This window comes from Oculina patagonica, chromosome 2 (genome assembly GCF_052425735.1).
Source record: "Oculina patagonica isolate OP01 chromosome 2, crgOcupat, whole genome shotgun sequence".
Taxonomy (NCBI): Eukaryota; Metazoa; Cnidaria; class Anthozoa; order Scleractinia; family Oculinidae; genus Oculina; species Oculina patagonica.
In genome coordinates, this window is record NC_135759.1 from 37,909,755 (window position 1) to 37,924,675 (window position 14,921).

At 39.9% G+C, this 14,921-nt stretch overlaps 1 protein-coding gene across 2 annotated transcripts; it reads left to right on the forward strand.

Moving 5' to 3' along the window:
* The first annotated feature begins 868 nt into the window (after positions 1-868).
* On the forward strand, positions 869-14,891 carry LOC144644621 (sushi domain-containing protein 2-like). 2 transcript variants are annotated; one of them, XM_078504151.1, is made up of 15 exons: positions 869-1,099; positions 4,021-4,314; positions 4,507-4,641; positions 5,455-5,617; positions 6,354-6,605; positions 7,079-7,325; positions 7,778-7,959; positions 8,235-8,391; positions 8,896-9,140; positions 9,536-9,747; positions 10,920-11,136; positions 11,529-11,654; positions 11,999-12,268; positions 12,655-12,830; positions 14,243-14,891. In XM_078504151.1, exons 1-15 carry the CDS (start codon positions 893-895, stop codon positions 14,444-14,446), a joined length of 3,087 nt encoding a protein of 1,028 aa, XP_078360277.1. In that variant the 5' UTR covers positions 869-892; the 3' UTR covers positions 14,447-14,891. The 2 variants fall into 2 exon arrangements, with proteins under 2 accessions (XP_078360277.1, XP_078360276.1); XM_078504150.1 differs by having other exon boundaries at positions 12,655-12,831; positions 14,235-14,890.
* The last annotated feature ends 30 nt before the right edge of the window (positions 14,892-14,921 follow it).

A 14,921-nucleotide genomic window follows, 5' to 3' on the forward strand; every position in this document is an offset into this window, starting at 1 on the left:
GTAAGATCACCTCCCACGCGTTCTTGAACGGCCAAAAAGTGTGATGTCTTTGGCTGTGTTCACACTTAGTGCCTAGGCACGGTGCCCGAGCACGATATATTCTCGCTGGGCACTCATGTTAACATCATACTATTTTTTCAAGTACCCACGCCATAATTTCGACACGGTGCCCATGTCTTAGTACACTCGGGCACTTAAGGTACTTGGGAACTTTTTTTTTTGTGTCTGAACACGACGCTAATTTTTTGCCGGTGCTCAGGTACCAGTGCTCAGGCACTAAGTGTGAACACGGTCTTGCGGGATCGTGTAACTGTAGTAGTACTTTAATCAATTTGATCAAAATGATGTACTGATGGGCACCTTTAGCCGACACACCCGTTCTATAAAACAACGGTTTGAAGACCGTGACATTTTGGATTTCAATACAAACTTTACCGTAAGTAAATGATCCACTGACACCTAAGAACTCCATTTAACCCAGAAATAAAAGCTATTCTTCAGTTAAAGTTTCTTATGGACGACAGAGGAATGGAGGCTAGGGGTAAAAAGACACTGAATGTAGCAGCAAGGCTGTTCAGTGTGGAAGATAGTATTTAGAGGTAATAGATCTGAAGGATATATCGTCAAATTGTCGTTTGTTTTCCCCATCCCATATGTCATTTTTTTTGTTTCAGCGGAAAAATCCCTCCATCCTATTTCTCCCTCACATTGGCGTTATTGACTCATGCCTGACGAGAAAGACTCTTTAAACTCACAAAGGAATTAAATAAATGCTCTTTATATCTGATTAGGTAGCTGTCAAGTCGAACGCTAAGATTCAGTTGACCCCTGACCATGCTGACTAATGTTTCATGCAGTTGATCACAGACGCAGTCGTCCCTTGATTCTAAACATGAAGATTAACGTAGTACTGATGCCGCTTCTGCTTCTCGTCTGCGATGAAATTCTAACTTCAGATACCATTATAATTCCAAACTTTTATTCTTTTGGACAAAGCGAAGGCGACTTGCTTCTTCCACCAAATGATGACGAGAGTTCTGGGACAATACCGATATCGATTCCATTTCCTTTCTTTGACCGAAATCACGATTCTCTGTTTGTAAGTATAAAATTTAAGCTTTACCTTGAATAAGTAGTAATTCGCATCGATACAAAGAAAACAGCCTTATAAAGCGTTTTTATTGCTTTAGGGACCTTCGGTTCTGTCGGTTCTACGTGCAAACTGCAAGTCTGCAGAACAGGCGGTTTATTTTGCGGGTCGCGCGAAGCGTACATACACTGAACACATAAAAAACCCGCTAATACTTGTAGAGACTAGTCAGGACTCCTCAGTGAAATCTAGAAACCTATGCGAAATAGACTATAAAGCTACAGCTATTAAAGAGCTATCATAGCTTTATATTTGGTCACGGGAAGCGGTACTGCGGAAGAAAAATCTTGATGAATGCCATGCGTTTCCGTAGATTGTGCTACAACGAATAAGGTCATTTATAAAGATCAAAACACCTTTTAAACTGAAATGAATATCTCAACCCCTATTTAAATCGAAATAATCTTCATTAAGAATATCGAAAATTGTTACTTTATCTTGTTTGGTTATTTCTGCCAAAATATCACGCAAACAGAACCTCATTCCTGACGGTGGTGGACAAAACACTGACCCCCAGTCCATGGACTACCCCCATGGACTACCCAAATGGACTACCTAAAATGGACTACCCCTTAAAAATGGACTACCCCTTAAAGTACTATTCCGAGTGTGTACTACTTACTGAGCTGTTGTTATACGCACATAATTTGCACTTACTTCGGTTACTTTCGACAACTCTAGCCGCCATTTTGAATGAATTACACTATACATCTGCTGACCTCAAAAAGCGAAGACTCATGCCCAGACCCCAGGGGGGGTACTCCGGGATCAAAGTGACGGGGATGATCGAATGGAGGAAAAACTCAGGACCCAAAAAAATCCCTAAGTCTCCCGACATTACCCAAAAAAATCCCTGGACCAAAAAAAAAACGCCCAAAAAAATCCCTAGTCAAATTACCCCTAAATTGCCAAGGCCGCGCCAAGGCACTTTAGTTTGATTTTAATACCCCAAAAAAATCCCCTATTTAAATCAAGTCACCCAAAAAAATACCTGCCAAATTCTCCTACCCAAAAAAATCCCGGAATCGAAAATTTCGACCCAAAAAAATCCTTCGCACATCCCCGTCACTTGGATCCCGGAGTACCCCCCTGGGGCCCAGACTCAGCACTATTTTTTCCTCAGGATCTGTCTGCCTACCGGTTCTGTTCTCCTCCCTGCACTGCCAAAGTTATTCATTCAAAAATTTTCTCTGGCCACCAAATGTTTAAGATTCGTCTCAAGCAACTATCTGATACTATTAAAAAAGTTTGGATCTTCTGCAGTGCAGTGCAGTGCCTGTTTTGTCTGTCTCTATGAGTCCAAAGATTGATTGCTTGATTTGAGTCTACACTTTCGTGATCAGCGGATGTTCATTTAGTATAATATATTCAAAATGGCGGCTAGAGGGATACGTACGGCTTGAAAATAAACAAGGTAAGACGTAAGTGCAAATTATGTGTGTATAACAACAGCTCAGTAAGTGGTACACACTCGGAATAGTACTTTAAGGGTAGTCCATTTTTTAGGGGTAGTCCATTTTAAGTAGTCCATTTGGGTAGTCCATGGGGGTAGTCCATGGACTGGGGGTCAGTGTTTTGTCCACCACCATTCCTGACATAATAAATAGCGTGCCTTAGCTTTTTCTTTCGGGTGACCAACATGGGTCAGTTTATTACGTGTCATCTACAAATAGAGATGACAAGTATGTGCCAGGGTTTCTTTTGAGTGTCGTATTTTTATTTTTCTCTGTTTATATAATCAATCGATAGAATTGTCAGGAGCCTATCATATTTTCATTGTTACGTGAGAAAGGGTGAGGAAGAACAGGAGACATACTATTCTTATATCCGACATTACTTCTGTACAAAGTATCCAATAATGGCAGTTTGTTTTCCTTTAAACAATATTCACGCGTCGACTATGTCTTCCTATGCATTGAATAACATCTACAACTTCATTTACATTTACATTTACATCTACATTTATATCCACATCTACATCTACATTTACATCTACATCTACAGCTACATTTACATTTAAATTTACATTTACATCTACATCTGCATTTATATCCACATCTACATCTACATCTACATTTACATCTACATTTATATCCACATCTACATCTACATTTACATTTACAATTCCATCTACATTTACATCTACATCTACAGCTACATTAACATTTACAATTCCATCTACATCTACATTAACTTCTACAGCTACATTTACATTTACACTTCCATCTACATCTACATTAACTTCTACAGCTACATTTACATTTACACTTCCATCTACATCTACATCTACATCTACATCTACATCTACATCTACATCTACAGCTACATTAACATTTACAATTCCATCTACATCTACATTAACTTCTACAGCTACATTTACATTTACATCTACATCTACAGCTACATTTACATTTACACTTCCATCTACATCTACATCTACAACTGCATCTACATCTACAGCTACATTTACATTTACAATTCCATCTACATCTACATCTACAACTGCATCTACATCTACATCTACATCTACAGCTACATTTACATTTACAATTCCATCTACATCTACATCTACAGCTACATTAACATTTACAATTCCATCTACATCTACATTAACTTCTACAGCTACATTTACATTTACACTTCCATCTACATCTACATCTACATCTACATCTACATCTACATCTACATCTACAGCTACATTTACATTTACAATTCCATCTACATCTACATCTACATCTACATCTACATCTACATCTACATCTACATCTACATCTACATCTACATCTACATCTACATCTACATTTACAAGGTCAACACTGCCTTGTGTCCAACAGTTTGTTGTTGTTTTTGGGCTGAATTAATTCCTTCAGGTCAACACCAATGGTGTAATTTCTTTCCTGGTGCAAGTTTCACAATACACACCAGATGCTTTCCCTCTTGGCGATAATCGTCGACTGGTGGCGCCATTTTGGGCTGATGTTGATACGGGAAATGGAGGAGATGTGTTCTACAGAGAGACCACAGATCCTAACCTCCTTCAACAAGCCACTGATGACGTCACAGCTGCTTTTGTGGATCAACGAAAATTCAAAGCCACGTGGTTATTGATTGCCACGTGGTACGAAGTTGCTTTCTATGGCGCAAGCGGGAATTATACAAATAAGGTAAGGGCTTTGGCAACCGAACCGAATAAAATGAGAATCGTAAAAAAATGTTGAGATTAATTTTGCTCCAAATCATTATAATTATTTACTAAAATTGTAATCGTCGAAAAATATCAAAATCGCAAATTGTACTCACTGAATCCAAGTATCCGGGCCCGTTAAACTAATTGTTCTTTTTCCTTCTATTTTAAGAGGAACAATTTCCAAGCTGTTCTCATTACAAATGGAAGACATTCTTTTGTAATCTTCAATTATAACAAAATCACGTGGACAACTGGTACTGCCAGCTCAGGGAACAACACAGGACTTGGAGGTATTCCAGCACAGGTATATGCAATTTTTTTCACCTTATAATATCTTTCTACATGAGTGAAAACAATAGAATTAACATCTGGAGGTTGTACTGTAAAGCGCACGAGAGACAAATGTTCCACAACACTGGTATAACGTTATCTCGGTTTCATTATCACTCTTAATGAATTACTAGGAAGCATCAAAACTATCGTAATTTTTCGGATTAATAGCAGTTTAGCGCTTAACATCCACTCATCCATCAACCAACCAACCAACCAAACAACCAACCATTCATCCAACCAACCACATAACCATCCAACCACCCGACCGACCGACCAACCAATCAACCGACCAACTAACCATCCAACCAGCCACCCGACCGACCAACCAACCAACCAACCAACCAACCAACCAACCAACCAGGCAGCCACCAGCCAGAACCAATCAACCAACCAACTAACCATCCAACCAGCCAGCCAACCAACCAACCAGCCAGCCAGCCAACCAACCAGGCAGCCAACCAGCCAGAACCAACCAACCAACTAACCAACGAAGCAACCAACCAACCAGCCAGCCAGCCAACCAACCAACCAGCCAGAACCAACCAACCAACGAAGCAACCAGCCAACCAACCAACCAACCAACCAACCAACCAACCAACCAACCAACCAACCAACCAACCAACCAACCAACCAACCAACCAACCAACCAACCAACCAACCAACCAACCAACCAACAAACAAACAAAAATCAAACAAACAAACAAACAATTAATTACACCAACAAAACCAAAACAGTTAATAATAGGCATTAATTGATGAATGGATGAATCTATTTCAATGACAGGCAGGCTTCAATGCAGGTGACGGTAGACGATTTTTTAGTATCCCGGGGTCTCGTACCCATCAAGTTCTCAACCTTCCTAGCAAGTCTAATGTGGGGAAGCCTGGTCGGTGGATGTTTCGTATTGACAGCGCGAAGATCGAGGCTGGTGGCTGCAACACGAAAGGTGAGAGCTGTTTTTCAGTAGGCAGAAAGGAAGGTGGCGTGGCATAGTGTCGAATAGTGGTTAGGGCGCTGAAATTTATATTGTAATACAGAGGTCCCAGGTTCAAATCATTCTTCCTGTCTCTGCATGGATTTGTGTGCGGTTGTCCCGCTTTCAACTCCTCCAACTCCGCTTTGTATAAGAACAACCAGTCAGCCTCCCACTAGTTGGAATTATTACATGTTTTTTTTAATTACAATTTCTATGTTGTTTAATTAATGCCATCAATAAACACAGCAGTGCTAAAGACCTTGACACTAAAAAGTGACTTATTACATCTTTTATCACAGTTTAAAACCAGAGTCCCGCTCATAGGGTGCAATAATGTGCGTAATTTATACGTTATATTGTACATCAATGCTGGATACAAGCTACAATTTATTTTGCACGAAAATTACGCGAAATGTTCCACCGCGTGTTTGTGCCTTGACGTCCACCCTTGCTGCTAGCTATTTTGTCCCCCAAGACCTTCACGGCGTTTTCAGCTCACACCAGGCTCGTAGGCTGTCGAGTAGCACTATTTCCAAACCAAGAAAACTCATGTCATAAAAGTCGAATCATGTTTGGCTATGGTCGAGCACTTCTTGATAATATTAACTATATTTTGAAATCAACCTTGAGGAATGTCGAGTTGTTTTGCAACAATCCTTACATTCTTTCAAGACGAGGTGTCTACCTTTTTAATTTCTTTTTACAGGTTCACTCGTGGTATCACCGCGTTCAGGAATTATGCTTGGTGGTGATAACATTTTCATAGCTGGACCTTGTTACACTCCATCGGATCTTATCATTTGTGAATTTTCTGGCGGGAAAGTGAGCAACGGAAGTTATATCAGCAACATCCGGGCATCTTGTACCGTGCCAATGCTTTTCGTTACTGGCAGGTTGTCAATCAAAATGTCAGTCAATGGAGGAAAGAGTTTCGATTTTCAAGGGGTTGTTACAATTGGTAAGATTACGGCAAGTTGTAGAGTAATTAAGAACATAAGTGCGACCAAACCTGCGATTTGGCGCTTATCCACGCTGATCTTGGGATAGAATTCTGACAGTTGGTGCAAACAACCAAACAACAAAAGAACATATCATTCCTGTCACTCTGTTGTAGACCACGATCCTAGTTAGTCATCAAATGCAAATAGTGCAGTAGGGAGGTCTACGTTTAGGCCCAGGTTAAGGAGTTTGTGTTTTGTTCCTGGGTAAAGGCACTTGATTCTCGTAGGATCTTTTCACTTCGGAGAATTATAAGTAAATTCTAGGGGTTACCTTCGATAGGCTAGCATTCTATTAAGGGTCGGGAGCGGGTGGAATGGATATCAATGAGATTTCAGGCTTCGCCGACGCGAGGATTGAACCCTAAGTACAAAAGGTGAACTAAAATTGTCGCGTTCATTTTTTTGATTATGTCGACTCTGTCTCTTGCAGTAAACATTAACCGATATAGACCTCGAGTTAATAGGCTGAAAGCGAACATGTGGTTTGAAGACAGTCAACTGCAAGTCACATGGGATCCAGGCCACCTCGGAAGCGAGAATCAGACAGTTGCTGTTGAACTTGCGCGTTTTTCTATGAAGAACAGTCACGTGGTATTTGACAGCATGTTTACTTTATTGGCAGAGCAGGCTAACACTGGAGAGTGTCAGTTCATTGTACCAAAAGGAAAAGGACAAGGGTAAGAGGTTATATTTGTTACCTTTAGAGACGGACAATTTAATTTTAGTTTGAGGTTGGGGTTGGGGGGTATTATATTTTTTAAGTGGAGTAAAAAAAAAATAAAAATAAAACTTTATTTAGACACCGTGAGGATTAAAGCTATAAGCTTGTGGGGCCGTGTATTCCCGATCTAATTGGAATTTGAAAGTGTTGGTTTTTGTGGAGGGAGGAAAAGCGGAGAACCCGGAGAAAACTTTCGGAGCAAGGACGAGAACCAACAACAAACTCAACCCACATATGACGTCAGGTCTAGGAATCGAACCCGGCCACATTGATGGGAGGCGAGCGCTCTCACCACTGCCCCATCCCTGCTCTCCTAGGGTAGGAGAGACGGGCGGGGACCTGCTCTATTTTTGAATTGTTTGATGCTTTTGGATATTTCTTCATTGTTTTGCTTTTGCAATTCTCTAGGGCTACTGTTGGGGACGGCCGTTTTATTACACTGGTGCAAGTAAAAAAGACTGGTGTCAGTCTCGGTAATTCCGCGGCCGAGTGGATCTGGAGCGAACTGTTTTCGTGGATCAGTTATAGGTTGGGTCAGGAGAGATGTATGGACTGGTTTAGAAAACAACCCAATCCAAAAATATATACAGGTAAACACACAGCTGAGCTATCAAGCCGTGATTATGTACCTGTTTGCTGCATGAAAGCGAAGACGGAAATATTTTGCTGTATTTTTGGCTTAAACGTAAACGGAAACTTTTGAAACTTTTAAGAAGCTTGGAGGGTGATACACGGTCTAAGAAAATCTAGTGGTAACGGTATGCAAAATTTTGTCTAACGCTGATGAATTATTTAAGTTGATGACTAAGAGCAGAGTTAATAGACTCTGCTAAGAGTTATCGTTTTTTCTTTACTGTCGTCGCAGATGACGCTTCCCTCCTTCCTTGTCCGCAAACGTTCCTTCAAGCAATGGCAGACCGTGGACGATTCACGTTGGATGAATATTGCAATCCTGGTGCCGAGGAACACTGTGAGCGTTACCATTATGGAGCCACGCACTGCTTCAGGACAAACAATCCAAGGTAAAAAAATGATCTAGACTTATTGAAAAGTTAAATATATCCAGCGAGTGAATCCAAAAGAAAAGTGACTGAGAGAAGAGAAGGAATGGTCGATGGATACATAATTAATGTGGAAATTACCTTTAAGTTCAATTCTTTAAGGTGGCTCTCAGAACTTTGTTGTTTGCAAACCAATTCGGATAATGTTGCAGCTAGTTTGATATTGCTAATATAGAAGCTTTAACAGAATCATTGAGTCATTGCCTCGAATGACACCACTTGAAAGATTTGTGCGCTTGTGGAACAAAAAATGTACCACGGTCTCATCAACAGGATTAATATCTGGGTTCAAAGTTCAGTGGATGCCGGTTTTATAAAGATCATTTGTACACATAACTACATGTTAGCAGTCATGTTCCGAGTTTACTTTTAGGGCGGACTGTTCTGTTTTAAAGTAGGACCAAAAAGCTGTGAAAGTTAATCATGAAAGACTTTCAAACTATTTAATATATTTTTAATTGGTAGTAACGAAGGTGCAGGACAGCAGTGCTGCTACAACGAGCAGGGAAACTTGATGGTCAGCAGTCAGAATAATGTAAACGGAGGATCCCTGGATCGATTCCATATTGAGGCAGGAGTACCAGTATTCTCTCATTTCTTTCACGACCTTGTGCCTTATTTGGATTGCTGTCTGCTCTCTGACAACTGTGCAAAGTACTTTGAAAAAAGACCTTCAGATGACGGTTCTACTTACGAACCTCCAAGGCCAGGTAAAACATAAAAAAAAATGTTAAGTCGAGTAATTAAGAGTTAAAGAAATACCTTTTGGAATAAAAGATGATGCATGTTAAATTGGGTAGAAACAGTACGGAAATTACTGAATCCCTTCCAACACGAGCGAGGAAGAATGACCTTTCGCAAACCGTTACGACGCTGTACTGTACCTCTTAATCTCAGGAGACTCGTGGAGCTAGGCCTTTATACCAGGGTTCAAAGGTCAAAATGTTACGTACACTGAAAACGAAACTTTCAGCATTGTCAGACTTTAGATAATTAGATAGATAAAGGTTTCTGCAAACTTTTCCAATAGTTTACCATAAAGGTCAATACACAATTTGAAACACTGAAATCATTATTTTACTGCAATTTTATTTGTGTTTTATAGCCACTGGTTTTGGGGATCCTCACATGATCACACTTGATGGAGTGGAATACACCTTTAATGGTTATGGCGAGTACCAAATCCTCAATATAGCTGGCCCTGACTTCAAACTACAGGGAAGAATGCAGCCCTTGATCAATGATGATGGCAGAAACACTCGTGCTACAATTTATAAAGCGTTTGCAATGAAGGAAAATGGCTCAGATGTTGTACAGGTAACTGGTTTTGCAATAAAATTTACCAATCAGAAAAAAACGATTTATTTTAGCTGGAGCTCGTGGTGTTGAATTGTGGAAAGGAAATACTAAGAAAAACCCATTTCCCTCTGATAATTTCAGTAAATACAGTGTAAAAATAGGATAAATCGAGATAAAGGACAATCCGAGTAAGCGCATTGTGTCTACGCAGAAGCTGGTTCTGGTCTAGGTTTATAGACAACAAATAATTTCGTTTCCAGATCTCATTTGGACGCTCCGTCTAAATGAGATCTGGGAACTAGAATCTGGGAACGAGATTAGACAACAAATACAAAAGGAAGTTATGATATTATATTTCGGTATTACTCTTTGCCATTATCAGACTACAAAATAAACATAGAAAGCGCGAAGTTAAAAGGTTGGTAATTAGCATATACATGCACATGAGAAAAATAAAGAAACAAATAAGGTAATCAAGAGAAAACGCATAGCTCTCTGCTAGCGTTAATGCCATTGTCCAGCGAGGGTGCAGCGATGGCGCAAGAAGCTTGATGTGTTAAGCTTCTTTTTACAGAAGGAGATTCAAGTTGTCATCACTGTCCATTATTACGGTGTTGCGGCGAACTGCTTGCAGAAAGAACTCTTTAATCATCAAATTGGAAGGTGGAGTAGTTGATTGAACAAAACAATCTGGTAAATAGGCCTTATGCATGATAACGTCATTAGCTCAAAATTCACCACCAAGCCTAGTTTGCGCGAATTATTCTCAACCTTTCGCCACCTTCATGCAGTTTTCACGTGGGTATTCTTTTCATCTTTGCTGCTTTGTATACGTTCACGATAAAATTTACAAGTTTGCACTTCGAAAGCGAGGCTTGGTGGTGAAACTTGCCAGTCTGACGTAAACTAGCCTGCGTGGCTTCGCCGCTCACGCACGCGGGCTTCGCCCGCTCGAAGCAAGCACTCGCACTCGACTCCCGCCAGCTACGCAGGCTAGACGTAAACGCGCATAAGGGCTATTGCACAGATCTGTTGTTCATAGACAAGAACACGAACTCTCGGACAAAGAAAGCGCCATCTTTAAATATTTACGAAACTATGAACTTTTTAAGCATATTCATGATCTTGTGAAATCGGGCGTCAACTGTTATCAGTCGTGCACATTATCAATGGATATTTTTACCTTTCAGGTCCACATCAGTGGTCGCAACGAAATAGAAGTGTTGGTGAATGGAGATCTGATGGAATTTGATGAGGAATTGATGATGGATTTTAACGGTGTCATCGTTTTAAAATACAACAATACATCTAAATACTCCACCATATTTAATTCTGGAATATCAGTCACAATTGAGAAAGTCGAGGACATCTTACAAATGATGCTACTGGTACCACCAATGTTTAAGGGTGGGTATCAAGTTTGATCATCTTTATAGTCATACTATAAAAGGCACGGTCTGTGACGCCTTACTTCACATGAGCCGATGCGAGTAAATTCGAGTAAGACAAAGTAACTTCATGTTAAATACGTCATGTGATTTAGTTGGAAATAGGTGATTGAATTTGGATCGCTTACCATGCTCTCTTGATATTGTTTTTAATTTGAAAACTGTGAACATGATCGCTTTCTATTGGCTCCGAATAAAAGAGGACTAACAGCATGGGATCAAAGAACTTTTTTTTCACTTTTGATCCAAGTCTTTAACAGTTGCATTTGGACAAGGGTAAATGCGTGCAATCACGCTCCCTTAAATTTTTGCTCTGTTTGATTTTCTCGCCATATATTATCGATGTTACAGGAAACACAAGCGGCTTATTAGGATTCTGGGATGGAGACCAAGAAAAGGAATTCCTGCTTCCTAACGGAGCCTTCCTGGAAACCAACTCCAGCCAAAGCAGGATTCACTACGAGTTTGGACAGCTATGTAAGCTAAACAATGGAATCCGTGCAAATATACTCCCCTCTGGATGGGATGCTAGTTCATCGGATCTTTCTTTAAGTTTTCCCCAACACAACACTGTGACCCCGGACAGAGCTCAAATAGACGTCTCGAACCGGCATCCAGCGCGCTAACCATCAGGTCACCACGTCTTTCTCTTTGGGTGAAAAGATTTCTAATTCACATCTTTGCAAACCCTTACCGTTCAAATAGTGTTGTATGTTGTCCGTGAAACGAAATTCTATGCAATTTAGGGAAAACATCAGTGAATGAAATTTAATATTTTGTATCTAGACAGTATCTTTCAAAACTCATTATTTTCTTCACAGGGGCCACAAGTGCAAGTGACTCGTTATTCACTTACGATCAAGGCAAGGATCACTCAACTTATTTCAATGTCGGATACGTACCGATATTTTTGGATCAGGGAAACTTGGAGTTTGATAACGCGACCCTGGGCCAGCAGGCTCGTGACGTATGTGGAGATAACAAACAATGTCTGTTCGATATTTACACCACTGGAAAGGTCAGCATCGGGGAGGCTTCTAAGCAGGCGGTGAAATCGTTCGTTGCAGTTATCAATGAAACGGAGACAGGAGGTAAGTAGGCCGTCAGGTTTAGTGTGGAAACTATATGACAGGCCTCGTCGCGATTCTAAAAAGGTTCGTTTTCCACAAATTTTGCACATTGCTGTTCGATATAAGAAAAAAAAATTAAAAAAAAAGACAGAGCGGAACATAAAAAAGTGAACACGTATCGGTTTAAACATGGGGCGAAAGAAAGGGTTTGTATGGGAAGTTATTGCATTTTGTAAAGCACTGTAAGTTTAATATATCTGGTGTGAGGGATGCACGCAGCTGCATTTTAGATTTTATTGCGCATCCGCCACAGAACTTTCCCGTCACTTTTGACTTGATCCCAGTAACAAGGAAACGACATTGAAGCTAATACTGAAAACTTTTTTGTGCAAATAAAATCCTTGCAGGCTGTATACCAATTGACAACATACTGCAAAATGGCTCAATGCAAAGAAATGATTCTAAAGATGGAGGAATAGTCTACAGATTCGACTGTAATAAAGGTTTTCTTCTGAACGGCCCTGCTGTCATAAGATGTTTCCAAGGACGGTGGAACGGCTCTAAACCAAGCTGTGAGCCAAAAGGTTAGTATTTTTCTTTTAAATAATAACACAAAGTAAATGTTGTTGGATAGGTAGAGTGATTTCATTTAACCCGTGAAACAATATCTTACAGTTTGTGCATAATAGTCGAACGGAAACAAAAGAAAACAATGGAATTTGTGTCTAATAGTATCTGAAAGTGTAATAACTATTTCACGGGTTAATTGAAACCACTCTAAATATATAATGTCACTGTTACCCAACACCACATACTCGAAAATGTTTTTTTAAGTAGCTTGTATCACTTCCTGGTTAATATTAGATATTTCATTCGTACCAAGCTTTTTAAAACATCTACCAATTTTTCATACATACATTGTATAGCGACCTAACTTATCCTGGAATTATGCGAGAGTCGACCGGAAATAACTTAGTTATATGGCCTACAATAGCTCTCACAAACCTCTTGTAGCTCAGTAGTTGAACTTTTTTTGGTGACTGGAAGGTCATATTTTTGGCTGCTGTTGGAAGAGCTCGGAAATTTCTCGCTAAAAGCTCTCTTCACTGAATGATTAACTTCTTTTTGTTAACAAAGCTAGCATATACCCGCATCAGTTTATTTCCAGCATTGAATTGTCTTGATACACAAATGAACGTTACCGAACTAAAACTACATAATGTCGTTTAGATAAATCCGAACCTTCGACACCTGATGAAGAATCTTTGACCCATAAAAGCATAAAACATGAACGATGCAAGCTAAATGTTCACTGGGAAATCGAAAAAAATAATTTATAAAGAATAATCTATAACAGAACAAACCTTGATTATCATAATAAAAAGGTATCGAAAATCATGCTCTAAAGGCTCTCAAAGAATGGAAATATCTTGATTGTCAATAAATATGGAATGTAACTCACATTACCAAGGCTGTCTATCCAGAATACCATTGGGTCATATCGTTCATGGTTTATGCTTTTCACATGCTCAACGTTTCTTAAATTAGGTGTAGAGTCCATGCCAGGGTGATGCATCTTACATCAAATAGTTGTTTATAACAATTTGCCTGCACATTCCAAATATACGTGGCCAAAACGCACAAATATTTATATGATTTAACTTGTCCAGTTACCCTAGTGATAGAGTAGTGGATTGATTAGCTTACGTACCGCATTTCGTAGCACTTTAAAAACTGCCGACAGCACGACTCGGGTGATCAAACCAGTTTGTACTCAGAAATAATATTCTTTCGTTGTTCCTACGTATCCATCATACCACTATTAAACAACCCGGCTTGGGTTACCCGTAACATATTACTAGCTGCCCTTATTTTAACTTACAACCTTAGTATCCACTACCGTGCAGAATGTCAGGAAACACAAATGAGATTATAGGTGACAACACATCAACTTTGTCGACTAATAAAGCAGTTATTCTTTTTTCAGTTGCAGATGTTGTATCCAGCAGCACGCCATGGTATATATTTGCCGTCGTTTCAGCCGCGGTCTTCTTTTTAGTCTTCGTAGCAGTCATCGTGGTCAGCTGTTTTCTTAAAGGCCGCGATCGTAATCGAGTTAAACCCTTTCATGCTAGTTCTTTCCCAGACTCCGCTGCTACTGGTCGGCGACAGGGATCATCAGAAAGAGATTTGTTTTAGAGTAGTATTTTCATCCACATGGTCCCTAATAACCGGTATGGACAAAAAGACTAGATAATCAGGAACGTTAGATATAAGAGATTATATATAGTGTAGCTTTTATTTAGTTCTTCATCCTAAAATCAATATTTTTCTACGTTTAGTGTTTTCAGGTCAAAATATCGGCAATTCTCCATTTGTAGTTATAGAAAACAACAACAACACAGCACACTAATGAAGGTCTGAATGGGGTTAACCAACTAGCGACATGTGGACCCCCCATCAGCCTTCACTAATGAATGGCTTAAAAAACAATTAACTGCCTCCGTCTAAAAACCTCAGACTTGTGTGTCACGGTTACTCACCCCAAACCTCTGGCTCAGCTGACACAACCACCAAAGCGCTGGGGAGGGGGAAGTTTGAACAGTGGAATGCACGATGGGAGAGAGAAGAGGGATTGGCAAAGTGAAAGAGTAAGGAGAGGGGTGGAAGTGGG

Bases quoted from the DNA above. Each gene is read 5' to 3' on its own strand.
- LOC144644621 (XM_078504150.1), top strand. From the start codon at position 893: ATGAAGATTAACGTAGTACTGATGCCGCTTCTGCTTCTCGTCTGCGAT. The intron at 5,618-6,353 runs GTGAGAGCTGTT...TTCTTTTTACAG, and splicing joins TGGTGGCTGCAACACGAAAG to GTTCACTCGTGGTATCACCG. The intron at 11,137-11,528 runs GTGGGTATCAAG...TCGATGTTACAG, and splicing joins GGTACCACCAATGTTTAAGG to GAAACACAAGCGGCTTATTA.